At 39.3% G+C, this 26472-nt stretch overlaps 1 protein-coding gene across 2 annotated transcripts in view; it reads right to left on the bottom strand.

Moving 5' to 3' along the window:
* Window positions 1-26472, bottom strand: part of SH3D19 (SH3 domain containing 19) — a 97136-nt gene that overhangs the window by 37995 nt on the left and 32669 nt on the right. Inside the window, exons 3-8 of one of the 2 annotated variants that reach the window (XM_045055779.1) lie at window positions 18713-18753; window positions 13514-13554; window positions 12140-12182; window positions 10171-10309; window positions 9610-9763; window positions 7873-8874 (exon numbers count right to left, since the gene is read on the bottom strand). In XM_045055779.1, coding sequence (XP_044911714.1) covers window positions 7873-8874; window positions 9610-9763; window positions 10171-10309; window positions 12140-12182; window positions 13514-13529 — 1354 coding nt within the window. In that variant the 5' untranslated portion in view covers window positions 13530-13554; window positions 18713-18753. Of the gene's footprint in view, window positions 1-7872; window positions 8875-9600; window positions 9764-10170; window positions 10310-12139; window positions 12183-13513; window positions 13555-18712; window positions 18754-25116; window positions 25170-26472 lie in introns of those variants that run through there. The other variant, XM_011281619.4, reaches the window with a different exon arrangement.

The following is a 26472-nucleotide window of genomic DNA, read 5'->3' as shown; positions in this document are numbered from 1 at the left end:
ACCAAGAAGCAGAATGAGTATATGCTGTAATTCTGCACCTGTTCTATGGAATCTTAACCATAGGGAGATACTCCCTATAAAAACAATGTACAGCATAACTCCTGTGATGAACAGCATTCATGTTCTGCCTATTATGAGCTGTGGTTCAATAAGCACCTTTTGCTGAGCAGCTATTTTCAAGATACATGAAGAGCTGAGCTAACGATAAGAAGGCCTTTCGGCCCCTAGATACTTGACCTTCCCTTCCATGCAGCTCTCAGGCAACCTTACCATTACACATCCTACCAAAGGCATCACTCGCTCACTAGCCACTTGCTCACATATAGGATGTCTACCATGTGCCAGTAACAATGGTAGGTGGGAAGATACTATGGTAAAGTACAATCCCATTTTATTATCTACCGCCTAGGAATGGCCCTGAGATGGCATGCCAGGTAAAACTATTATTATTGGCTAGTGAGAAAAACAAAAAAAAATTAGAGGAGTCCTCTGTGGAAACCTATTAGCTCACAATGAAGCAATCTTGTCTATGTTCAAAAAACCAACTCAAGATTATCACAACAGTATCAAACTTGAAAAAAAGGATCTTGTAATAATGTAACTTTCTTCCACTGTAACCTATGTCCTCACAAAACAAAGAAAGCTCCTTTTAGGTCTAAATAAATTTTTTAATTCTATATTTTGTTATATCATTATTTTTTACTCCAAAAGAGTATTTATTATAAAAATGGGAAACATTAAGAAATATTTGATGGAAAGCCTTCTATAATCCCATCCCTTCAGTAATAATTAAAATTTGGTATTTTTTTTTACTACATTACATGTATTGTTATACAGGTATTTTGATAAACAAAAAAGCAGGACTTTATGTTGTTCTTTGTAATTTGCTTTTTCACTTTGTCCGCTCAATATTGCTTGGAAGCCTACTACGAATCAAATAGTATACTAGGTGCTGGGAATACTTCAGTGAACAGCAAAGAACTCTGTCCTCACGGCACTTACATTCCATCAGGGAGATGAAGACAATCAACAATAAATATAATAGATACATCGGTCACGTGGCACATTACATGAAAAGTACTACTGAGAAAGGAAAACGTAGAGCACGGTTAGAGACTCTGGGTGTGGGCAGAAGGGAAGCAGTTTGCAGCATGAAACTGGAGTGCAGGGGGTGAGGGAGGGGAGTTCTCTAGGGTCATCTTTCCAACAACTGGATTTTACATATTCTAATAGTCCTTCCAACTTCAATAATATACACGTGGTCTCTAGGAAACAGTAATGGATAACAGGGGATAGGTGCAATTGTATTAAAGCCCATTACTGCAAATATTACCTGAATGTGGACTCCCTGAATGGTTCATCTGAGTAATACTAGCTAAAACGAGAGAATCTGAAGACCCTATGTAATCCTGGCATGCATTTTATTCAAACACAGAAACATAGCATCTTTCCTTTGTGCTGATCTTTCCCTTCTGGTCACCTCTCTCCCTGTCATTGCCTTTACTCGGCTTCCTAGGCCCTTGTTGGAACCCACTGACTCCCAAGGACCCATTTTTCTTCCCCCAGCAGCGGTGGAGACTTGGTTCAGAGACTTGACTGCCCTCTCTCTCCCTTATCTTGGTTGTCACATCCCATTCTCTCAGGGCTCTTGTTTTCTACTGGGAAAAGCACCAAAAATTCACAAAAAGGATTAAGGCTGTTAAATGTTCACTTGTATTCTACCTTTCGAGTGGCATTTCTGCTTTAATAGCTCCTTCTGGTGCCTACAATCTGTTGATTATTAGTACAGGCTTTTAGTTGATGTTGTCTTTTTGGGTGGGTGTGGAGGGGGAAGAAAATCTTGAGCATGGAATGACCTCAGCTATTTCCCAATTCCTATTATATTCTGAGCCAGTATACCACCTACATTCTTTCACATTCCAGGAGGGAGAGCACGAACAAGGGGAGGCATCAGGCAAAAAGGGAAAAGACACTGCCAATCACAGGGGGCATCCAAATTATGCTCTCTGTTTGGAGGACTGGCCTCAGACACCTGCCCCAAATCCTGCACAGTATGTAACCTCATCTTCTGCATCCAAGGGTCCAGTGATTTTTTTTTTTTTTAACCTTAAGGACTTATATTGAAGTAGTATAGATACAATTTATATAACAAAGTATTCAAAGTGTCCTTCCTAGTTATCTACTCTTTCTCCGTCTTTACCTTTAATATCACTAGCTACTCTTTAATAATTGGCACTCAGATCATGTAAAATTATTCTACTATGTCTCTGGAAAAAAATTCTTTCTCAATACAGTGAGCAAGGAAATCTCAGCGTTCTAGTGCTGCAGGCTATTTGGCAGGAGTGGGTCTGTTTGATGACCTGCCCCAGCTGTGCTCACCGAGTCAGTAAGCTCAGCATCTGCCTCTCTTGTCTGCGAGCTGTCCAGGGCTGTAATGCAGACAAGGTGTGCAGATTAGTGGGGAGGACAAATAGCATCACTTCAATAAGAAGGTGGGACCAGAGGCCTGATTTTCATCTTGATGATGCTATGCAAATCTCTCTTTAGCTACACTAGTATGAAGTTTACTTGTTATGTCCATTTATGAACAGGGTTATTTTTTTCTAACAAATATCTAAGTGGGCAATATATAAAATAAGGATGGCATCTCATGTTTGGGAACTCCAGGCATTGTCAAGCACAGAACTGAATCACTGGTACCATTAAAATGTTTAAAGTTCATAACCTTTGACCCAGTAGTCTCACTTTTGGAAATTTATTCCTCAGAAATAAAAACACTAGTAGAAATGGCAATGTTTATGACAGTGTTTCCTGCAGTATTTCTGTAGAGAAAAAAGAAATCCAACTATCTAAAAGCACCATCCATCAACAGGGGAAATGTTCAATCAACTATGATACACTCATACTAAGAAATATCAGGCAGGTATAAGGAAACAAGAAGTTAGACCTACTGACCTAAAAAGAAGTCCATAAATCTCACTGTTAAATAAAAAATGACAAAGGGCAGGGGCGCCTGGGTGGCTCAGTCCACTAGTTGGTTGAGTGTGCAACTCTTGATTTCAGCTTGGGACTGCGCCCCGTGTTGGGCTCTGTGCTGAGCACGGAGCCTGCTAAGATTCTCTGACTCCCTCTGCCCACCCCTCACTCTCGCTCTTAAAAAAAAAAAAAAAAAAAAAAAGACAAGGGTATAGTATGGTAAAACTGTTTGTAAAGGTAGGTAAAAGTACATGTATGTATACATGTTTGTAAGCTTTGGTTTGAAATGTCCAAAGACATGGAAAGCTACATACAGTATTGTTTACACGGGTTCCTCGAAGGATATGGATGGATTGGAGGGAGATACATTTTGTTTTCTTTCACTAGATGTTTGCATTGTTGACTTGTTATAGCAGTGTAACATTACTTTGTAACAGAAAAAAATGCAGTAAGATAAAGCCAATCACAAGAAAAAAGTTACAAGATTAAGCTGAAATAACAACCCTGACAACCAACCAAACCAAAAACCACTTAAAAATAAGGCGAGGAAAGCGAAAATTCTTGTTCCTTTAGTTGGTCTTTAAAGGCAATAATAGCCATAAAACTTTCTATAAGATAACTAGAAAAATTAAAACTGTTTATTGGATATAGTTCCTCAGTGATTTTATTTAATAGGATTTTCTGTGAATACATCTATGTTTTTGAATTTGTCTTTAGACATATGCAGTTCAAAATAATTAGCTTCGATTTGAAATCTTGAATAATACAGCAATTTAGAAAAATCATGTATTATTATTTTAAAATTTCTACTCATCACAAGACTGAGGATCACATGGGAAGCAGCGCTCACTCGCTCTCTCACTCTCACTCTCTCTCTGGCAAAGATGACAAAAGCTAACTCTCCCAGCTTTTCATCCTAATTCTGCTTATGTTTCACTGTTCGAAAACCAGGTTCCCCATCCTCTCCTGCCAATCCTGTTCCTTCATAAAGACTACCTTTGTTACTTTTTATACATCTTTCCAAAGAAACTACATATGTGAATGTGTGTGTTTTAAATAAACAGTAGCTAAAATACCATGAATGCTATCTGTACCTTGCATTTTTCACCTAATAATATCTTAGAGGTTGGTAGGAGGTAATAGGTGGTATGCTTCCTTTTTAATTAACACACAATCCTCCACTGTATTGTGGATGTACCATTATTTATTTAAGCAGTCCACTGGAGGTTACTTGCAATATTCTGTAGCAATAGCCCTCCACTGGGGTGTAAGAATAAGCCCTTGAAGCTCTGAAAACTGTACATACATGAGTTAAGGGGCTATTTTCAAAGGAGATAAAAGATTCACAGGATAAGCTGATTCCGAGTTCTGTGACCCAGAAGGGGTTAAGAACAACAATGCCACAATTCTCTTACCCAGTTTGCTTTTGTTTCTACAGTAAAAAAAAACACAAAGCATCTCAAAGAAGAAGAAAAAATCTCCTACCCAAATCTAAGGAAGGTGCATGGCATTTCTCTCCACCTTTATTTGCAGTATTTATTCTGCCCTCCTTCTAGGCCCTCACACCAAACCAATTATTCTACACCTGCTGCCAAACAAGTAGGCCCCTTTACACCTATATCCGCATGGTCTTCATTACTGGGCTGAGAAAAACACTGATGATAATGTAGTTTTCTGCCCATTACCTGTCTCTAATAATATGCTTGTCATCATAATTAGTTTCACCATCCTTGGCTTGCTTTTCTGTCATTTCCTTCCCTTGAGTTCTGTTAATAGCAGAAATTGGCTGCTAAACTATTATTCTGGGCTGTGTAATGGAGCTGACAGCAAGGCATTCTGCCTCTTTTTTTTTTGACAACTGGGTATGATTTGTAAAGGTGTGAAGAGGAATTGCTAATACTTCTCAGCTCCATTACATTAACCTGGAAGGCATTCTACCCAAGAAATGAATCCAATATTAAATTGCTTGTTTTATGAGTTTTCCTTTAATAATTTTTCTAATCTTTATAATGTTTTCATAGCTTCAGTATTTTCTGATCTCTATTTTCTGAGATTAATATGGCAACCTCATTTTATGAAAACTACTTTATTAGATTTTCTTTATTTCTGAGGGAAAGAAAAGAAGGAAAGACATATTTGTGAGTTCCTCTCCTTTTTCTCATGTTCTCTCCCAGTTTCTGGCTAATGCCAGGATGATTGAGTAAGGTTTCACAAAGAGACCATAATCCTTTATTTACAAAGACAACGCTATTGATATACCATCAAAAAGTCACAAAGCCCCAAATCAATACACAAACAAAAATCTCTCTGCATGTTGAGGAATTCATAGGTGATCCTAAAGGCCTCTGGAGGACAGTAAGCAGGGAAGCAACGAGGTCCAATGAACACTCTAGAAAAAAATCCCTTGGGAAGCCATGATATGGAGGATGATAGGTTTGACACAGAAGCAGGGGCTCAATTTAGGAGGCCACTGCAGTAATCTGGCCAGAGTCCTAATGTGGGGCAGCAGAGGGGGGATGAAAATGAGAGGAAGACTCAAGAACCACTGAGAAGGCTAAACCAGCCAGCAGGAGTTGGTAACTAATCGGATGTTAAGGGCAAGAAGTAACAATAATAACTACTACTTAATGGGCACTTCCCATGTTTCGGACACTGGGACAGGGCTTCCCTGCATAATCACATTTAATCCTTGCATTACCTCCATGAGGAGTTATTATTACCTCGTTTTATAGATGAGGAAACCGAGGCACTGTGGGGTCAAGTAAATTGCCCAAAGTCACACAGCAATTAAGTGGTAGACTCTGGCCCGTCTCACTCCAAGTCCAAACAAACAGCCACTAGGTGACAGGTAGGAAGACTCAAAGATGATCTCTAGGATTCTCTAGGGAAGGTCGGGTATATGATGGAGTTACTATGGGATGTGCAGGTTAGAAAAGAAGAGAGAGTAAATGTTCAGTACAACTCCACAGTTGAGAGCAATGGTTAAAGTCAGGGAGGGCAAACAAATTACACATTTTGCTGAAAGACTGCCTAAATAATTAAATGTTGTGTAGTGAAGCGGGAGAAATCAAGAAACAGAAAAGGCTGAGTATGAAGCATGAGACTATATTCATGTGGAATGTATATGGTTGACCTTTTTGAAGATGACTGTAATTATCTGTTTGATGACATGGAATAAATTTTCAGCAGTTATTAACCAAGTTGCCATCCCCACAGAATCTAGTGGTTTCTACAAAAGGTGGTATTTCTTTGGCTTGTACCATTTCCACCTCTTCTCAGCTTGCTGTTGTTGGATTTACCCATCCCTGTCCCACCCTGAACTTTGTAGCACCAAAAAGGTTTAAGTAAGAAAATGACATAACAAAGACTTGAAAAGTTTTCAAAGTGTTCCCTGGTGTAATGATTCATGAAAATGTTGGGTAGCAACATAATGTAATGAAAAATATACTAGATCTAGAATAAAAAGACGGAGTTTTGGGGCACGTGGGCGTTTTAGTTGGTTAAGCATCTGATTCTTAATCTTGGCTCAGGGTCATGATTTCATGGTTCGTGAGATCGAGCCTCACGTCAGGCTCTGTGCTGACGGCATGGAGCCTGCTTGGGATTCTCTCTCCCTTTCTCTTTGCCCCTCCCCTGCTCTTGTGTGTGCTCTCTCTCTCAAAATAAATAAATAAAACTGAAAAGAAATACAGTTTGAATCATGCCTTGAAAACTGTTAGTGTTAGGACACTGGGCAAGTTACCCATTGATTTCTCTCAGTCTCATTTTCTTCCGCAAACTGAGGACAACAACCCCTTGCAGAGGTTTACTACAAGTATGAAATTAAATGATGTATGTCTGGGTATCTACCACAGGGTTTGGAACATTGCCGAATCTTAATATATTCTAACATCTTTCCTTCTACCCCTTATAGACAAGACGCAAGCTATAGCCAGTTTAATGTGTGCAGGATAAATATTTAATAAATATGTTTGTTATCACTTAAAATACACTTGTGCTGTGCAGAATTTGGTTTTGAATCACAGAGCTTATGCCATTTTGATGCATGTTAAACATTTATAAGATGACAGCTAACGTTTTGAAAATATTATTAAGCTTGTATGTTCACAAAATTTACCTAAATAAGTAAACAGCAGTAAAAGGAATCCTCAATGACAAGTAAAGCAGTTTACTCTGACAAATCAAAGATAAGCTTTATGATCATATTCTCCATCTGAACAGTGAGAGGAAAGAAAACATACTCTCTGAATTTCCTCTTGAGAAATTTAATTGTCCTGATCTTGGCAGGAAACTTACAGCTGTTGTATTTTATTTACAAAACTTTGCATTCCCAAGGGAAGACGTTCTGTGAAGATTACTGAAAAAAAAAATTTGCAGCATATGGCTGGGTCCTCCTCATTCCTTGCTTTGCTCTTGCCAGAGTCTGTCCCAGGGCTGGCATCTCTTCTGGCACTCCCAGTGAGGCTGGTTCAACCTGAGGAGCCTTTCTGGGGCCACTGCATGATTTCCCATCTATGAGAAATTTCCCCTGCGTTCCCCTGATGCTTGAATCTCCACCTGCCAAAGCAAGGGAGCCAACCTCACACCTAGTTTTGTCGTTAGACCGAGTCTGCTTATTCCTGGCTCATGCAACAGTCATCAACATGTGTCTCCCTCTTTCTCCATCTCCATCTCCCCCCATCCCATATTTTCCCTTCCTTCTCTGTCTCTATCTCCTACCCAGCTCCATGTTTCTTAAACTTTCTGTGCTTCTATCTTCTATATACACACATATGCATATGTGTACACACACATACACAACTCAATAACTTATGTGTTAGAAACTAAAACAGCAAGTGCCATTCAAGATGCCCTCTGAGGCGTTTACACTCCCTTCCACTTCTGATTTTTACTCACCCAGAACCATCTCTGAACCAACAGATTCTTCAACCAGGTTCCCGGGTGGGGTGGGTAAAACATCGTCATCAAAACTGATGAGGTCGATGTCCCCTGAAGGTTTGCTTTGCAGAGCTGTAACTGTGGAGTTGGCTGAGGGTCCTTCTCCCAGTGACCTGAATGCTTTGGCCTGTGACGCCACTGAGAGTCGGGGAGGAATGGTGACTGGTTTCAGCAAAGCTGCAGGGCTGGGGTTTTCTAAGGAAACCGATTTCTTCGGCAACAAAGGCCGAGGAGCAGGAGTTGGAACTTTCTTCCCACCATCAGGGCTCTCGGCCACAGGTCCCCCTCCAGGAATCTCAGGATTAACACTTCGTATAAGGCCAGCATTTGGTTTCTTTGGCAATTCAGGTTTGGTTACTGGGATGCTCCCTACCTCTTGTGGTGGAGGGTGTGGGGTGAGCCCCTCCCAAGAGGCCACCTTGAGTCTGTTTTCAGTCCAGGAGTCCCATTCTCCAGAAGCTCTGTTAGCAGCTGGTTTGGGAGCCACTGTGGGTTTCCCTGAGGGAACAGCAGGTCTTGGGGGGAGTGTGCGGGGAACAATTTCTGGTTTCACAGACAGTCCCGAGGTTTCTTTATTTGTCTGACCCTCAAATGCTTTGATTCTTGAAACAACACTATTTTGGCTTCGTTCTGTGTTCATAATGTTCATCACTGCCTGACTATCCAAGTCGTTGGTGCTGTCCAACAGAGACTGGGGCTCGCTCGGGGAGGATTCCCTTTCTGTGGCCACAAGGCTAATTTTCTGGTGATTTTGCTCTTTAATGTGACTATCTCTGGCTATTGGTCTGAGGTTGGCTTTTGATCTTGGTCTTGGCACTGGACATCTTGGAGCACTGGAGTTCTCTGGACAATTCTGTTCTTCAGAAATATCAAAGACTATTAGAGGTGGCACATCCGTTGGACGATCACTGGCTGAGACCACTGGGGAAGGATGGAGAGGCTTGAGAGGTGCCTGTAGTGCTGACAAGACCAAAAGCAACACAAAGAAGTTGCACCATTATAATTTAAAAGAAAAAAAAATAGAAGATACACAGATTTTTTAAAAATATACATGTAGAATATCAAGAGATTTTGATTTCCTTAATTGGTAAAAAGTAATTCCAAAATCAAGGGGGAGATGTTTATATTCAGCTTTTCACAAGAGTGTTCTTCAAGTTGTATTTATTCATAAAAGAAATATTCATTACCAATTATTTTAAATAAAACACCATTAAATTCTTGATTCTCAGTAGATTTATCACGCAAACACTTTCTCTCTCATCAGGATTCCAACATTTCTTGTTTTACTTTTCCAAAGTAACATACTCTCATCTCTGTTATTCGAACACAATGCTTTTTAAAAGCTTAACAGGACAACCACCTTTAACATCCCATCAAAGTTACATTGCTAAATATAACATCCTTCTCAATGGGAATTCAGAAGATTAGCAGCAATACAACCATGAGTTAAAAGGATGATGTTTTTGTGATATGAACTAGGGTGAGTCCCAGAGATTGGGCCTGCGGCTCATGAGAATGATCTATTGTAATAATCACACCAAGTCAAAATAAAGAAAGCATACAGTGATCACAGTGACTGGGAAGCAGAGCTCAATGAATTATGCACAAGTTGCAAATTATTTTAAAGGCTAGAAGCCTACTGATTACTTTCCTAGAACTAGGTCAGAATTAGGGAAGACAAATTACTTGCACTACTTTGAGGCAGATGGTTGTCTATTTCATCTGAAAAGTCAGTCTGAGTTGCAGAAGTAATTGTGTGCCTTGGAGTGGCAGCAGCATTATTATTATTCCTAGTGTTAACTTGAACTTGGTTGATTTCTTTTATGACTTGTTCATAAGATGGTGGGAGCTGCAAAATAAAGAATGAAGATTTTAGACATCTATGGACAAATAGCCAAAATGTTAAACGTCTCACTTTTCTTGTCTTTGAACTTAATTTTAAAAATAAAATGTAGGGGTGCCTGGGTGACTCGGTCAGTTAAGCATCTGACTCTTTTTTTTTTTTAAGTTTTATTTATTTATTTTGAGAGAGAGAAAGACAGAGTGAGTGAGTATGAGCAAGGGAGGGACAGAGAGAGAGGAGAGAGAAGAGAATCCTTCCAGGAGGCACAGAGACTGCTTGGGATTCTCTCTCTCTCCTCTCTCTCTCCCTGCCCCTCCCCCACTTGTGCATGTACACGTACTCTTTCTCTCAAAAAAAAGAAACATTAAAAAAATAAAAATAAAATGCAAAGAGATAATGTGATACTTATTTACCTCAGCAGGAACCAGCTCACTGGGCCTCCAAGGGCCTGCTGCAGAAGGTGGGGGAAATCCCAATCCTGGGGGTGGAGCTCCTGGAAACCACGAGGCTGGCCTTAGGGGCTCAGCTGCCACAATGGTAATCTCTGGGCGCCTAGCAGACAAGACCTCAGTGAGGGTTTGCAGGTCGGTAACAAGCTATTGTCTATCTGCAAATTGTCAAAGATTCATGAAAACAACCACCTCTCCCCCAAAAGTTACATAAGAACTGCCATAATCACAGAAATGACCTGTTTGGCCTGGGCTATCAAGGGAGCAAATGATAGTCATCTTCTAGGACTCTGGGCCTCAATGTTAGAGATGTACCCTGGGCCCACTTAGCTCTTCTTTGGTTGATAAGGATAAGAACTAACTAGGCCCCATACAATCTCTTCATTCCAGGGTTCTACTGTCTAGCCTATACCACAAACATAAATATATGGCAAGGTAGAAAAGTACACCAGTGAAGTACAATTGCTTAGTTTTCTGCCATTATAAATTATATACTCAGACACGATACCATATAAAAAGAATATCCTTTCCTCCTCACCCAACTCTACCCCAATTCAAAGTTATCTTTCCTTGTTCACTTCCAGACTGTGACATGTGTGTCTGTGCTCCTGGTCAGTTTTGTATATGAATTTGATAATTAATTTTTAATACTGAGGAGCCACAGTGATTCACCATTTTCTTAATCTGATTCTACATTCTCATGTTTAAACTTAATACTCAACCTGATTTCCTAACTAATACCAACTGTGTGACCCTGGGCAAATGATCGACCTCTCTTAGCCTCAGTTTTCTCATCTAACAAAAAGGGATGATGACTGATATCTGCTCTGCCTTTCTCTAGCACTCTACAGAAAATAAAAATAAAAATAAAAAGCACTGCTATTATCAAAACTGGGCATATACACACATTCTCATGCTAGCCCATAAAACAGTAGAATCTGCTTATTGATTAAATGTGAATTGCAATACCTAAAAACCCCTGCTTACAACTTTTATTTGCATAATAGGAGTTACTGGTTAATAAATGTTAAGCACTACACATGTAATAATCCTTATGACAGCCTTGAGATAGGTATGATTAGCAGCATTTAAAAAAAAAACTTTATTTTTAAGTAACCTCTACATCCAACATGGGGCTCAAACTTATAACCTCGAGATCAAGAGTTGCATGCTCTACTGACTGAGTCAGCCAGATGCCCCTGATTAGCAACACTTTAAAGATAGGGATACAGAAGCTAGAAAAGGTTGAGCAGCTTGCCCAGGGTCACACAGTGAGAAGGCAGTGAAGTCAAAATTTGAACTTGGGTATGTCTGACTCTAAAATCCTCATTCTTCATTACTGTATACTATAGTCTGTAAGAAATGTGAAAGCAGGGTCCCTGTTTTATAAAATTCCACCCATCTATTTATCCACCTGTCCATGCTTCCATCCATTTGCCTGCCTACTGGTCCTTCCTTTTATCTACTCAGTGACTTCCTCCTTCCTCTTGCCTTTGCTCCAACCAGCCATCCAGCCATTTATCCATTCAGCTATCTATCCAGCCTGACTCTTTCTCTTTCCTTATTCTTCCATTCAGTTTTCTATCTTGTCATCCATTTACTTATGCAACATTTACTAAGTAGCTGGGAGGTACAAAGCATTTCTTTGAAGCAGTTACAACAATGTTTTACATATACCAGTTGCTTAATAAACATTTAAAAAATTAACTTCAGTAAATAATTATTGCCAAAAGAACATTTTGAGGTTTGTATCGCTTCTTCTCCCAGCAAAATTTCCATCTTTCAAACTTATAGATTAAATTAGGAAATATACCAATGAGGTAGAACATTGCTTATGTTATACATTGCTTATGAAAGAGAAATATTTAACTTGCTAACTGACAGCACACTTTGATTTCATTAGCGGAATATATGACCTCTGTTATAACCATACCTCCTATCTCGATGAAGCTCGCTCTGAAAAGAAGTCCGAGAAGCTATAGAAGAAAAAAAAAAAACTGGTATAGTACAAAATCAGTACATTTAATAAAGGTTTACATTTTTATAGGATACATTATTGGAAAAAATTAACTTATACTTGAAATCAATGAAAATGTATGAATTTTAACATCCACAAGTAGAAAAGCAAATCAAAATTATCTTTTTATATGGCATAAAATTATGGTTATATATTTGAATTACATAAGAAAATACAGATTTCAAAAACTCCTGAAAGCACATTCCATGGTTCTGAAAATAATCTGAAGAATGAAAGAGAAAGGAAGATAGCTATTAAACACAAACTGCTTGGTAAGAGCTTTATGATGATGACATGAATTACAATGGGCAGAAAAAATTTTTATTTTAATCCATATGACTATACTTTTGTCATGTTTATTTACAACTCTATTGCAAAGAAAGTGAAAGGGGTCAAATTTTCATCTATTTTCTAATTTTTCCAGAATTTTATAACGTTTAAATTGTTCTACTACTTAAATTTAAAGAGAATAATAATGTAAAAACTGTTCAAAACACTTTTATAAACATGTTTATAGTACATATTATATACATGCAGCACAGACTTTTCCTTCAAGCTTCAAACTCAAAAAGCTAGATGGTTGACACTTTCTGCAAATTTTATTTTAAAACTAAGTCAAGTCTTAATCATAAGATCTGGAAAATGGTGTCACATATCACACATATGTGTAACGGAACATTATTCCTATTTTCAAGAAGCACATTCTAATGATTCCTTTAAGAAAATCTTTAAATGCTATACTGCAAAGATACGTGTACAAAGGGGAATTTGTTTCAGATCTAAACTATTTCTATCAGTTGCCTTCATATCTCTCCAGTACTCCACATTTTCAGTTGTTCTGATTTGAAAAGGTTGAGGGTATGAATCCTTTCTTTCTTCCTATTAACTCCTGATTCTCCCTGAACAAGCAGGCTGCCGACGCCAGGCAGCAGGGGGTGGGGATGGAGGTGGGGGGTGGGAAGGAAACCGAGGCTGGAGTTGAGGCTGTGGCAGCTGACCCTCTGCTGGGCTGGCAAAGTGTCTCAGGAGTCCTAGATTCATACCATTAACTGATATGACTGTTACATTTTTATCAAGAGCTAGACCAAGCTGAGATGCATTTTGTCTACTGGAATAAAAGAGGACAGAGAGGCTCAAGCTCTGAGTGGTGCATCTGATTCGTAAGAATGGGTTCATTAAGTCAGAGGCTCACCAAGCGGGCTACAATCAATCACATCACCACCATCACGACAGCCAGAATCAGCGGACACAACACTATCAAAAGACATTATGTTATTGTCACAAACATACCTCTTCCACGGGGCATTTTTGCTGTGCACTATTCATGAGTGCTAAGGGAAAAAAAGAAGGGGTTACAGAAGAGGAAAGGGAGGAAAAAAAGAGTGAACCAGTTGCCTATGCTTTAAAAGGAATTCAGGAACAGGACTGCTCTGCCATTCCACTGTTTTTCCCCAACTCTGCACACTTCGATGGAAAAGAAAACTTGATGTACCAGTTTCAGAGAGTAAAGAAATCTGCTGCGGCAAAGATATATCTGTCCCGACTGGGACATCCACCCACACAACCCCAGTAAAAACAAATCTACCTACAGTTTTTAACAACAATGCAAAAAATAAAGTCTAAAAACTATTTTGCAAAGTCATTCTGCTACTTCAATAGGGATTAATTTTAAAGTATGAACGAAGTACTTAAAAGGCAATCCGGTAGTCTATTGACATTCTCTCAAACCAGTGGCTTTTCACTTGATTCTCCCCCTTCACACCAGCGGTGGTTAGTGACCACTGTTAGCAGAGTGGTCCTCCCATTCTGGAGGTAGCAGGATGAGCAAGAGAAAGTCTCTCAACCTTACTTGCAGATCTCCTCCACATCCTTTGAGAATCACTGCTTTCCTGTCTCCTGCTTTAAATTTTTTTTCCCTCACATTTACTCATCTATGAAATCTCTCTTGATCCTTATAGGATGACTGACACTTTTTGTCAGTGTTGAACAAATTTACTAGGTACAAACACTTTAGATTTTCATACAGTGTCTCACACTCTTCCTGCTAATTTCTTAACTATCCACTTCCTCTCATTCTCACCTTCCCAGATTACACGGATTTGGTGTAGCTGCTGCCAGGAAAATTCAATTTGCCACCAATGCCCATATAGAGGAACACGTTCCATTTAGTCCCTTCCACAAATTGCATTTCGGATTAAGACCGCAGTTAAAGTTATCGTATCATTTTACAATGACAAGAATTATTTTCAAGCGTTTCTAGTTCATATAGTTAAATTCTAAGTACAAAACAAATTCCTACTCAACTGTTTATAAAAGCCTGAGATCTGGATTTGCAATATTAGCACTAATAAAGAATCCTCCTAAATTCCAACAGGATCATAAGCCAAGAAAGAACCTCAGTGATCATCCTACTCCAATCTTACAGATGAGAAGGCTGTGACACAGACAGGTTAAATGAATTATCCCAGGTCACACAGCCTATTAATGGGAAGGGCTGGGAGTGTTTGTTCCTTGAAGCAGTTTAACTCCTTTTGGAGCTAGGAGAGCTGGATGTTGACCCTAATTCTAAATAACTCAAAATTATTGGCTAAATGATGACCAGAAGAAATAAACACATAGAAGGATTATTATATTATAAGCATCCTTGCTATAGTACCACCTTGCCAATGAAAATCACAATAAAAGAAAATAAGTAACTACACTTGTTTGAGACTGGGTATGAGTTAGACATGTCTGACATGGTAACAAGAACATCTGTGGAGTTGAAAGCTCAATGGCCTTGTAGTCAGAAGTCTGGGTTCACATCTCAGGTCTACCTTGTGAAGCCATTTAACCTTTTCTAACTCAGTGACCCTCCATCTGTAAAATGGGGTTAAACATCTACCATGCAGAGCACTGCTTTACAATTTATCTGAACATTTCCCAACTTACAGTATGCAATGAATATTAGCTGACTCTAAACTTCAGAATACAATTTTCTCTCAAAAAGTTAATGAAAGGAAAAGTATGAAATTCCAGATATATCCAACTATAATACTTTCAAGATTTTTACCCACAGTATTTAGGGTTCGTGAGGATGAATGCAAAATGGACCTCAACGCTTGATTGGAAGGAGTATCATTATGGAAGAATTTAAAATACAACCAGCGAAGGAATATTGCTTTAAAAATGTGATGAAGTCTTTCTCCTTGCCAGAGAAAGATGACTAAGTATGGGAGAGTAAAACAAACATTTCACTGGGTTGGGGAACAAAAATTGTTTGCAACTTTTTCTTACAGAATGGGCAAAAAGTGAAAAAGGGGATGACATAATTATTTTTCATTTTGTATTTACACAGCAACACATGAGGTTATCTGGTGTCCTTGCCTAAACATCCAGGAATAAACACTACCAGCAACTACTTCTTTAGTGTACGCTAAGTAACTGATACATAAAAATTGAAACACAACTTAGTTTTGTCTTTTCTTTTTTTTTAAAGATACCTCAAAGGCAGAGTTCTCCCTTTGTTTCATCTCCTCTGTCCTGTTCGCTATGGCCCTATTTCACCAATTTCCTCTTTTTATGCTCCACTCTGATCTCTCCACTGATTCCTTGACTATTGCCTGCAAACGTCTCCAAGCTTCCTTATCCTGAACAGTCTATGTTCAAATCTCCTCTCTGCTTGACACTCCTCAGCCCTTCCTTCTTGTGTTTACCACCAAATGCCATGGAAGAGCAGCCTTGCTCCGCTGTCCCAACTTCCACATATTCCATTCATTATTTAAATTGAAGTGTGGCTTCCAACTTCAATGTTCTATTGAAGCTGCTCTCTCAGAGGTCACCACTGACCACCTAAGGGCCACATACAATGACCTATTCTCAGCTACCTTTGGCTTGTCATTGCTGCAGCATGAAGAGTTATCTGTGGTTCACTTAGTCTTTAAAAAAAACTCCTAGGGGCGCCTGGGTGGCGCAGTCGGTTAAGCGTCCGACTTCAGCCAGGTCACGATCTCGCGGTCCGTGGGTTCGAGCCCCGCGTCGGGCTCTGGGCTGATGGCTCAGAGCCCTGGAGCTTGTTTCCGATTCTGTGTCTCCCTCTCTCTCTGCCCCTCCCCCGTTCATGCTCTGTCTCTCTCTGTCCCAAAAATAAATAAACGTTGAAAAACAAACAAACAAAAAAAAACCAAAACCTCCTCTCCCTTGACCTTTAAACACAAAGCCATCCCTGGTTTTTGCCCACTCCACCGTAACTGCCCTCTCCTTACACTTTGTATGGCACAGGGGCCTTAAGGTAAGCAAGATCCATCATGGAGGATCTATGGGGAGTCAGGTACAAATTACAATCCCCGACAAAGAAGTCCTAAAGGGGCGCCTGGGTGGCGCTGTCGGTTAAGCGTCCGACTTCAGCCAGGTCACGATCTCGCGGTCCGTGAGTTCGAGCCCCGCGTCAGGCTCTGGGCTGATGGCTCGGAGCCTGGAGCCTGTTTCCGATTCTGTGTCTCCCTCTCTCTCTGCCCCTCCCCCGTTCATACTCTGTTTCTCTCTGTCCCAAAAATAAATAAACGTTGAAACAAAAAAAAAAAAAAAAAAAAAAAGAAGTCCTAAAATCCAAGAGAGAGGAAAAGTAAGAAGCTAGTAGACAGGACTCGGTCTCTCCTCCTTATTAGTAGGGCAGAGGTTTTTTTGGGTCATTCATCTTTTGCCCTATGGCACCTTAAAGGCAGAGCTTGGCCTCAGATGTCACTTCCCAAGATTCTGTCCTTTGTCATCTCTAGCCTGTACGTTTTTCTTGAAGTGTTTAGCTACTGCTGCGTTTTGCCTTGATTACCCCAAATTATATCTCCAGCAAAATATTCTTGCCTAAATTCCAGACCCTAATTTTCTTTTTAAATTCTCTCTGTGCCCTGTCTTCTCCACATACCCACCACTTCAAGGTGCTCTAAGGCATGAATTTTTAATTTTCATATCTGAAGTCCCTCCAAAATACACTGGCATTCCCACATCTTTATAATTCACCACCAACAAAAATAAAATGTGAGAAATGTGGAATATCCTTCTGTATTGCCACCTTACAAAATCTGCACAGCAATGGTTCAAATGTATGCTCTTTAGAACCTGTGGATATCCTAAATTTATTCTAAATATTACAAATTATGTTTCTAAAACTATGATACATTCTCCTCAGGTGGTGACCTCAGCTCAAACAATGCAAAGAACATCTAAAAATCCCTTTCTTATGGGCAACTTCATTAAGAATGGAGTTGAGACAAGTTCTACCACTTGTCAACTGCAAATCCAACAGGAAGAGATGGGCCTCAGCAGATACTATTTTATTATCCCATCAGGAAGAAGGAGGGTTTTACTTCTCCCTAGCACAAGCCCAGCCATAACTCAGCCAGTAAGAAGCCACTATATTTTTTACTCCTCAGCTTACTCCCATGGGCTTTTTGTTTATAACAGTCTTCCCATCTCCCCACCTTTTCTCTATAAAAGAATGTTCCTGTCCTTTGTTCTGAAGACTTGCCTATGGTTTTGCTATAGTTTGCGGGTCCTGGATTGCAATTCTCTGCTATTCTTGAACAAATTCATTTTTGCTGGTTAAAAAAAAAAATCCCTTCCTTATCTCTGTTTGTAATAGGTAGTCCATGTTCTATTTGAAAGGGGAAATTTGCAGAGACCTATGTTAAAAAGCTTATTAAAATTTTACACCAAGAGCAAGTTTTAACCAACAGGGTTGGTAAAGCTTTAACCAAGAGGTAAGGATGAAAGTATGAATGTACCATTTTGGAGAGAATTCTATTACGGCACTTGTATCTTGTATGTGGAAGTGAGCCAACCTCCACAGGCATTTATATCGTTACTTAAAAACACTGTGGAGAGGTGCCTGGGTGGCTCAGTTGGTTAAGCGCCTGACTCTTGATTTTGGCTCAGGTCATAATTTCATGATTTGTGGGATTGAGCCCACATCTGGTTCTATGCTGACAGCATGGAGCCTGCTTGGGATTCTCTCTCTCTCTCTCTCTCTCTCTCTCTCTCTCTCTCTCTCTCTGCCCCTCCTTGGCTCTCTCTCTCTCTCTCTCTCTCTCTCTCTCAAAATAAATAAATGTTAAGAAATTAAAATAAAAACACCATGGAAGCAAATGAATCAAAAAGGACAGGGTTTGATATATTTTTTGCATCCATCAGATGTCTCTACCTATTGAAAATGGTTACATAAAATTTATATTAGATCATAAAAATTGAACAGATTATCCAGATTTTTAAAAAGTTTAGTTATAATAAGAGAAAAAATATTATTCTGAGGAACTGGCTTATCAATAAATGAAAGTTGAAAAGGAAGCTGAAAAACTAGCTGCTTGTCTGAAATGGTTTATTACTTCTCAGAAGAAGTGAAAAGCTACTTTTTTGGATTCTTTGTAAGATTTATCAAATACAATAACTTGCTGGAAATCTAGACCATTATTTAAAATATCACAGAGGAAAATACAGAGCAGGAAAAACCAAACTTACATCTCTTGATTACCGCTCTAATGGATGACAAGGGTCCTTGGCTAGAAAAAGAAAGAGAAAAAAACATTATGTATTCATTAATCCTTTTGAAGAAGAATCATTCATAATGCCAGGTCATTTCTGGGACTCAATATGGCATCAAGCAGCAAGTTTGACGTATTAGTTTCTGGTTTATCCTCTTTACAAAACATAAATTAAAAAAAATTTTAAATTGCCTTTGCCATAAAATGTTTTATGGGAAATGAGAAGGCTGGTGAAGTATATCTGAAGTGTAAATAAAAATCTGCCTTAAAATTGCTTTCATAGCTACCTACACAGTGCATCTTCCAGTGAAATTGGACAGTGCTTGAAGTCAGGCAGCAATTACATGGTACTCAAAAGAATTCTGACCCTCCTTTATCCGTTTTGGTGTTTGACAGTGAATTCCTATCTTCTTATCTCAGATCAAAATATATCATTTTTATAGTAATTTGACCCAAGGATTAACAGCATTTCTTCCTAAGATTAGATTTAAAACATCACCACCTAAAAATAAGTCTTCTGTTGCTTTGAGTTTTCCTCAGTGTCTGGTTGGTCCTTGGTATCTCTGACTATGTGACTTTGCCAAGTCACAGAAATGCTTATGAGCCTTTGTTCATTCACTAGTCAAAACCATCTAGTTGCAAAGGTTTATACCACTAGTTTGTAAGACTGTTTTTTTTTTCTAATCTTTATTCAAACCAGTTGGACTAATTCCAGTTGGAATAATTTAGGAAAAATATACAAACCTAAAAAATTAATTATAGGATTTAGGAAAAACAAGCCTTCTTGTTTATAAAATTGTTCACTTTGTTTCTGAATGCTCTTAACATTTAGGCTTATTTTTGATTACTAAATTTATGCTGATGGTAATCTGTATAAATCCTCTTGCTGTTTCTTAAGTAGATAAGATAATACTTCAGGAAGCTGCAATAACGTATCAGTTCATTATATGGGAGGGACACTTTAAGAATATACTGTTCTGCCAGACCCCCACTCCCCCCAAATTAAGCAAGAGGAGATCTCCAAGGCTTATGAAAGTAGGACAATAAGATAAAAACATAAGTGTTTTCAGGGCGTCTCGGTGGCTCAGTTGGTTGAGCATCAACTTCAGCTTAGGTCATGATCTCATGGTTCTTGGGTTCAAGCCCTGCATCGGGCTCTGTGCTGACAGCTCAAAGCCCGGATCCTGCTTCAGATTCTCTGTCTCCCTCTCTATCTGCCCCTCACCCACTTGTGCTCTGTCTCTCAAAAATAAATTTTAAAAAACGTTGAAAAAGTTAAACATAAAAAATGTTTTCAGCAATACTGATTTATTGTGTTAATTAGATTTTTTTAAAAATTCAAGTATAATTAACACACTGCTATAGTAGTTTCAGGTGAACAACATAATACTTCAACAATTCTGCACATTATTCAGTGCTCATCATGGTAAGTATACTCTTAATCCCCTTCACTGTTTTACCCGTCCTCTGACCCACCTCCCTTCTGCCAACTACCAGTTTGTTCTCTGTGTTTAAGAATCGGTTTTTTGTTTTCTCTTCTTTTCTTGGTTTTGTTTAAGTCCACATATGAGTGAAATCATATGGAATTTGTCTTTCTCTGACTGACTTATTTCACTTAGCATTATACCCTCTAGATCCATCCATGTTAGTTGGGTAAGCAATGCTCATTTTTAAAAACAGTTCTTGAAAGCTTGTGTAAACAACTACTTGAAAAAAAATTAGTATAACACAGAAGAGATTAACAGTACTAAATTGCAAATAGGTTGACTGAGGGTTGTAGGAGAAACTTCTGGATGCAAAAGTGGAGAGACTCTATAAAGTAATTAATAGAATCAAAATCAGTACCTAGAGGCAGGGCCAAGAAAGTCAAAATTCTTTTTTATTTTTATTTTATTTTTGGGACAGAGAGAGACAGAGCATGAACAGGGGAGGGGCAGAGAGAGAGGGAGACACAGAATCGGAAACAGGCTCCAGGCTCTGAGCCATCAGCCCAGAGCCTGACGCGGGGCTCGAACTCCCGGACCGCGAGATCGTGACCTGGCTGAAGTCGGACGCTCAACCGACTGCGCCACCCAGGCTCCCCAAGAAAGTCAAAATTCTATGTGTATGTCTAGGCAGAGCATGTGGAATGTCTACATCATTATCTCCTTGCTCATTACCACTGATTTGGTATAGTGTTGTTATTATTTACCAGTTTGCTGTTACCTTTGTGAAGGAGGAAGGTGTACTGATTGGAGCGGAACATGGGGGTGTCTGGGTCAAACCGTCCCCCTCCCAAAAAGGACACGTTGAAATCTAACCTCAGAAAATAACCATTTTTTGGAAATAGGTTCCTTACAGATGTAATTAGTCCTGTAAGATGAGGTCATACAGGACTAGGATGGTCCCCTAATCCAATATGACTGCTATCCTTAGAAGGAAACCATGTGAAGACAGAGACACACAGGAAAGGCACCATGTGACAATGAGGCAGAGACCTGCAATGATGCAGCCGCAAGCCAAGAAGGCCAAAGATTGCCCAAAGACCACCAGAAGATAGCAAGAGGCAAGGAAGGATTCCCCTATGGATTTCAGAGGGAGCGTGGCCCTGATGACATCTTGCTTTTAGACTTCTAACCTCCGGAATCGCGAAACAATAAATTTCTGTTGTTTTAAGTCACCCAGTTTGTGGCACTTATTATGGCAGCACAGTGGGGTCTTCTGGGGGCTGAGTAGATGTGATAATTAATTGAGCTGTACCTTTCGTGTATGTATGTTACACTTCGATAAAAAGTTGGGGGGCCTGTGGGGGTGGCAGAAACCTTGGCACAAAATAATTTTGACTGAGGTCAGCCAAGGTTCTATAATTCTCAAGATTTATAAGCATCATGCTTAGGCTAATTCCATAAACCAGCCAGCCAGCCAGGCAGCTAGCCAAGTAACCAATCAGTATCTTAATGTCTAAAACAGCATTTTCCAAACTCTAAAGTGTAAAGTTCTCCCTTCTAGGTTAACAGGTTTTGTGGTAGGGAAAATAAAGGAGGCCTGTGGTCAAATACATCTCCATGGGAAGCAGTTTTGGGAGATGCTGGTGTAACTTCCTGGCTGTGTAGTGCATACAATTTCTGTATCTCAAGTGTAGCTATGGATGCATAAGATGTCTCTTTTTCTCCACCTTTATGTAGAGCAAAGGCTACAGTGAAGGTACCACTCAGTAGTCTTAACAGAAAACCTCATGGGAGTTATTCCTCAGCATAAGCTCAGGTTCATGTCTTAGCTGGGAACCTCCAGGAAGGATGGCCACTATGGGACAGTAGACATGGCCATAGAATCACTGATCAGAGAAGGAAGCAGTAGAGCCCAGTGGTTGAGAGAGCTGGTTCCAAAGTCCCATTGTTCATACGTACTCCTGGTGCCTCTACTTGTTAGGTGGTGTAGCTGTGTGCAAATTACTTAGCTTCTCTTCGTGTTTTTTCATGTATAAAATCAGGAATAACTTAACTCCCTCATGAGGTTGTTGTGGAGAATAAGAGGGAAAATCCACTAAAGCATCTTACACTGGCCCTGGAATGAAGTGTGTGTTCAATAATACACTATTGTTATTGCTGCGATTATAATTACTGATGTTTTTTCGTTATCTTAAGGGACATGACAAAACATCTGACAACACATATGACCCTTGACAGGTTTCCATGTTGGGGTGTGATATCACATAGTTTTTATGTTTTTCAATTATTTTTTTCTTTGTGATTACTTTGCTCCCCTCTGGTTTCTGCTATTTCAAGAGAGCCTGAGCCTATGCCACTCCATGGCAAAACAAAGGACTGCCAAATGGCATCTTCCCTCCATTCTAAATGTATGAGTCTATGTGCTGGCCCTTGACAGAGTTGACCCAGAACTTCTGCCTTCTGCTTTTCAAGTGCTGCGGCCCCTATCATCAGGTACCTTTGTTTTCCGGAGGGCAGATAAAGCCACTCCTGACATGTAACAGTCAAAGACCCACCAGGAGGGAAATGAAGGGTTAGGGGAAGTAAATGGCTTTCAGATTCTGAGAGAAGAACCAAAAGCTGAGGTCAAGACAAAGTAGTGTCAGGTCTAATTCCTGATGATTTATCTTCCTCTGGGACTTTGGGGGAGTATCCAGCCATTCAGAGTCCCTTTCTATCCTTTCTTCCCACTCTTTTACAATAAGACCTTAGGCTGTGTTGTAAGGTAACAGTCTACTACTGCACTTGCACATAGCCTTAATTAGTGTTAAGGTGCTTTTAAGAAAGAAAATTGCATCTTAAAAGAGATTCTTAACCTGGGGTTGCCTAGGTGGCTCAGTCGGTGGCTCAGTGTCCGACTTTGGCTCAGGTCATGATCTCATGGTTTGTGAGTTTGGGCCCTGTCTCAGGCTCTGTGCTATTAGCACAAAGCCTGATGCCTGCTTTAGATTTTGTGTCTCTTGCTTGCTCTCTCTCTGCCCCTCCCCCACTTACACTATCTCTCTCTCAAAAATAAACATTAAAAAAATTTAAAAAGGAGATTCTTAACCTAATGAAATTAATTTCTAATGATAAGATTTCAGCAATGAAGATGATGATGAAAACTGCTATCATTACATGTGCCCAAACACATTGATCTTTTTTACAAACGAAGAAAATAAGGCTTAGAGGTTAGGTATCCTGTCTGCAGTCACACAGCTGCTAGTGACAGAATCAGCTGTGAATTGTACCATCCGATTACAGTCAAGTCTATAGTTCTTGCTTGAGTGGATAGGTAAAGGTACCTAGATGCTTTTCAAAGTTCACTATATAGGCAAGTACCCTCAAGCATAAAGCTAATTCAAAAAATTTCACAATGGAAGCTCATCCAGGTTTTGCAGATGCAGGAGAAAACAGAGGTTACTAGTTCTGATACTGTCAAAAACAGCAACAACAAAGCAAATCATGATAGTCATTCTTAATCTCACCTAAGAAAATCCAACCTCTCTTTTTATTTTGGATCATGTTTTATTTATCATTCTGAAATATTCTAAAAAATATTAATACAACTTTCAAAGCAACAGCTTGTTTCCAAGTTTTAAATAATTTCTCCTGCCCTTCTCTTTGGCGAGGAAAAACTTTTTACAAACCAGTAAATGAAGTTTCTGAATGTGGCTAGTTTGGTACACAAATCAGAATGCCTCCAAGTGCCCATCATCGCCACCACATCTGGTTTTGGAGTTCCTTCTCTGTGCAGGGGCAACTGAATATATTTTGAAAATACACTGTAAAAACCCTCAATTAAAGCCATGGTACATGATTAAAGTACCAGTCGGTAAGGTCATTAGCTTGACAAAGGGTAAAGCTAGTGTGACCTAGAGGTGTAGCCCTCTGATTAAGCTGATAAACCTGCCAGTGAACATAAAATTTATCTCTTTATACCATCTTTTCCAAAGGCTCTCAACATTTGGATTCATTTCCATTTCCTAGCAGAAAGGTTTAATCAGATTGGTGTGATTTTTGCAGGTTGGAAGAGGTATTCTGGCTCATTCATTCTCACACAACCAATGCTTATTACATATGTAGTATGTAATATTTTACACACACACACACACACACACACACACACACACACACACACCCCACTAGGAATGCCTTGAAAGCATAGACTGCTCTCAGTGAGAAAGACAAATATTGCAACTGCCTTTCTATTAACACTATGCAAGGGTAGGCACAACGGGCTACGGATGCAAAGAAGGCATATTATCACTTGATCTTGGAGTCTAAGGAAAAGCTTCAAAAATGTCACATGTGTATTGACTGAGACAGAAGAATGTGTGGGAAGAAAGGGTCTGTATAGGAAGCATCAGGCAATATGTACAAAAGACTATGTATGAGGGGACAGTTGAGCACAGCAAACAAGGAAGTCATGGTAAGACATAAGAAAGGACTGGAACTCAAATGCCATGCCAAAGTGAGAAGATGCTAGAGAGGGAAGTATTAGTGCCAGGCATCACCAGCCAAATTAAACACTAAGAATCTATGGGGCAAGGATAGGACGGCAACGTATCTCAAAAGCAAAAAAGAATTTATCTGGGATATCTCCTTAGAACAAGCATTGTTAACTGTAGCTGGTCTGTATGTTCAAACCATGGTATTTGCCTGTCTTTAAAAAAAGCATTTATGAATAAACCCTGGACTGCCAATATTCGGTTTGAAAACTGTGGGCAGATCCACATTTTTAGGAACTACATATATTGGTGATAGGCTTGGTACACTAATATTTGATGAGATACATAATGAGTGGAGGTAGGAAAGAAAAGATAAGAGAGGTGAGCAAGTGGAAGTTTTTGGAAGTGCTGTAAAGGTAATAGAGAAGTCCGGGGTGTCTTATTTATGCAGGCAATTATTCATCTATGGAGCTCTCACTACGTACCTGGCATTATACCACAAATTGGGGCACCAATATGAATATACAACCTCTGCCCTCAAGAGGTATGCAGTCACATTGACAAAACCTATAAATAAAAGTCAAAAAAAAATGTGAAAAAATGTTTCACAAGGTATTACGAGACCTTGGGATAGGGGTGTCTAAATTTAGTTCTAGGAGAGTTGAAGAAAACACAGAGCTGATGCTTGAAGAGAGCTAATGCAAGTTCTTGTCATTGGCACTACTGGCATTTGTTAAGGAAGAGGGCTTGTCCTATTTATTATAGGATGATTAGCAGCATCCCCAGCCACTACCTACTAGATACCAAAAGCATACTTCTTCCCACCCACTGCCAGCTGTGACAACCCAAAATATCTCCAGACATTGCCAACTATCCTCTAGGAAGGCAGGAGTGAGGGGGGAACTGCCCTCACTTAAGAACCACTAAGTTAGTGACAACATAACAGAGTGATAGGATTTATATGGATGGGAAAGAAGATGACTGTGTCATTACTGGTTGCCAAGTTGGTGGTAGCAGTAGTGGGATAAAACTGGGGGCTACATATAAAAGAATGAAACAAAGGCAATGAGAAGGAAAGAAGAAAAAAGCAACAGAAATTTCTAGCACCAATAACAGTTTGAGAAAAGTGGTACTACGGCTCTACTAGGTGGAAAAACAAAACGAGTCTTTCTACGAAAGAACATACGAAGCCAGTCATTCTATGAAAAAAAAAAAAACCTTTTCAAGTCATCTGTTTATAAATCAAGGATTACCTGCACTTAAAAAAATGATACTTATTTTAGGACTCCAATAAACAAGTCTTTGACTTACTGCATTTCAAAAAAACAAAACAAGACAAAACACCCAAAACCCCAAAATCAAAAAACCTTACGTATACTTTTATAAACAAAAAAAGCCTTGGATCAACCTTGATTTGCTTCTCAAAACAGAAAGCAATAATGTTATATAATAACAAATACAGTAAAACCTTGGTTTGTGAGCATAATTTGTTCTGGAAACATGCTTGCAATCCAAAGTACTTGTATATCAAAGTGAATTTCAAGAACCACTGGCTCACTTGTGATCATGTGACATTAAGTGTCACATACTACTTGTATTGCAAGACATCACTCATTTATCAACTTAAAATTGATTAGAAATGTTTGCTCGTCTTGCAGATCACTCGCAGAACAAGTTACTTGCAATCCGAGGTTTTACCTTACTTGTGTTTTCATCTTGGGTATCTGTCAAACTTTTAATAGCCTATACTACCTGCTAGAATAAGGTATTATTATGTAATGGGAGACGAAAGTATGAATTAGTAAATGATATTGTGCTACAGAGACAAATATAAGGCTATA

Source organism: Felis catus, chromosome B1 (assembly GCF_018350175.1).
Source record: "Felis catus isolate Fca126 chromosome B1, F.catus_Fca126_mat1.0, whole genome shotgun sequence".
Lineage (NCBI taxonomy): Eukaryota > Metazoa > Chordata > Mammalia > Carnivora > Felidae > Felis > Felis catus.
Note: the sequence above shows the minus strand (reverse complement) of the source record. Positions and strands in the feature narration are given on the sequence as shown.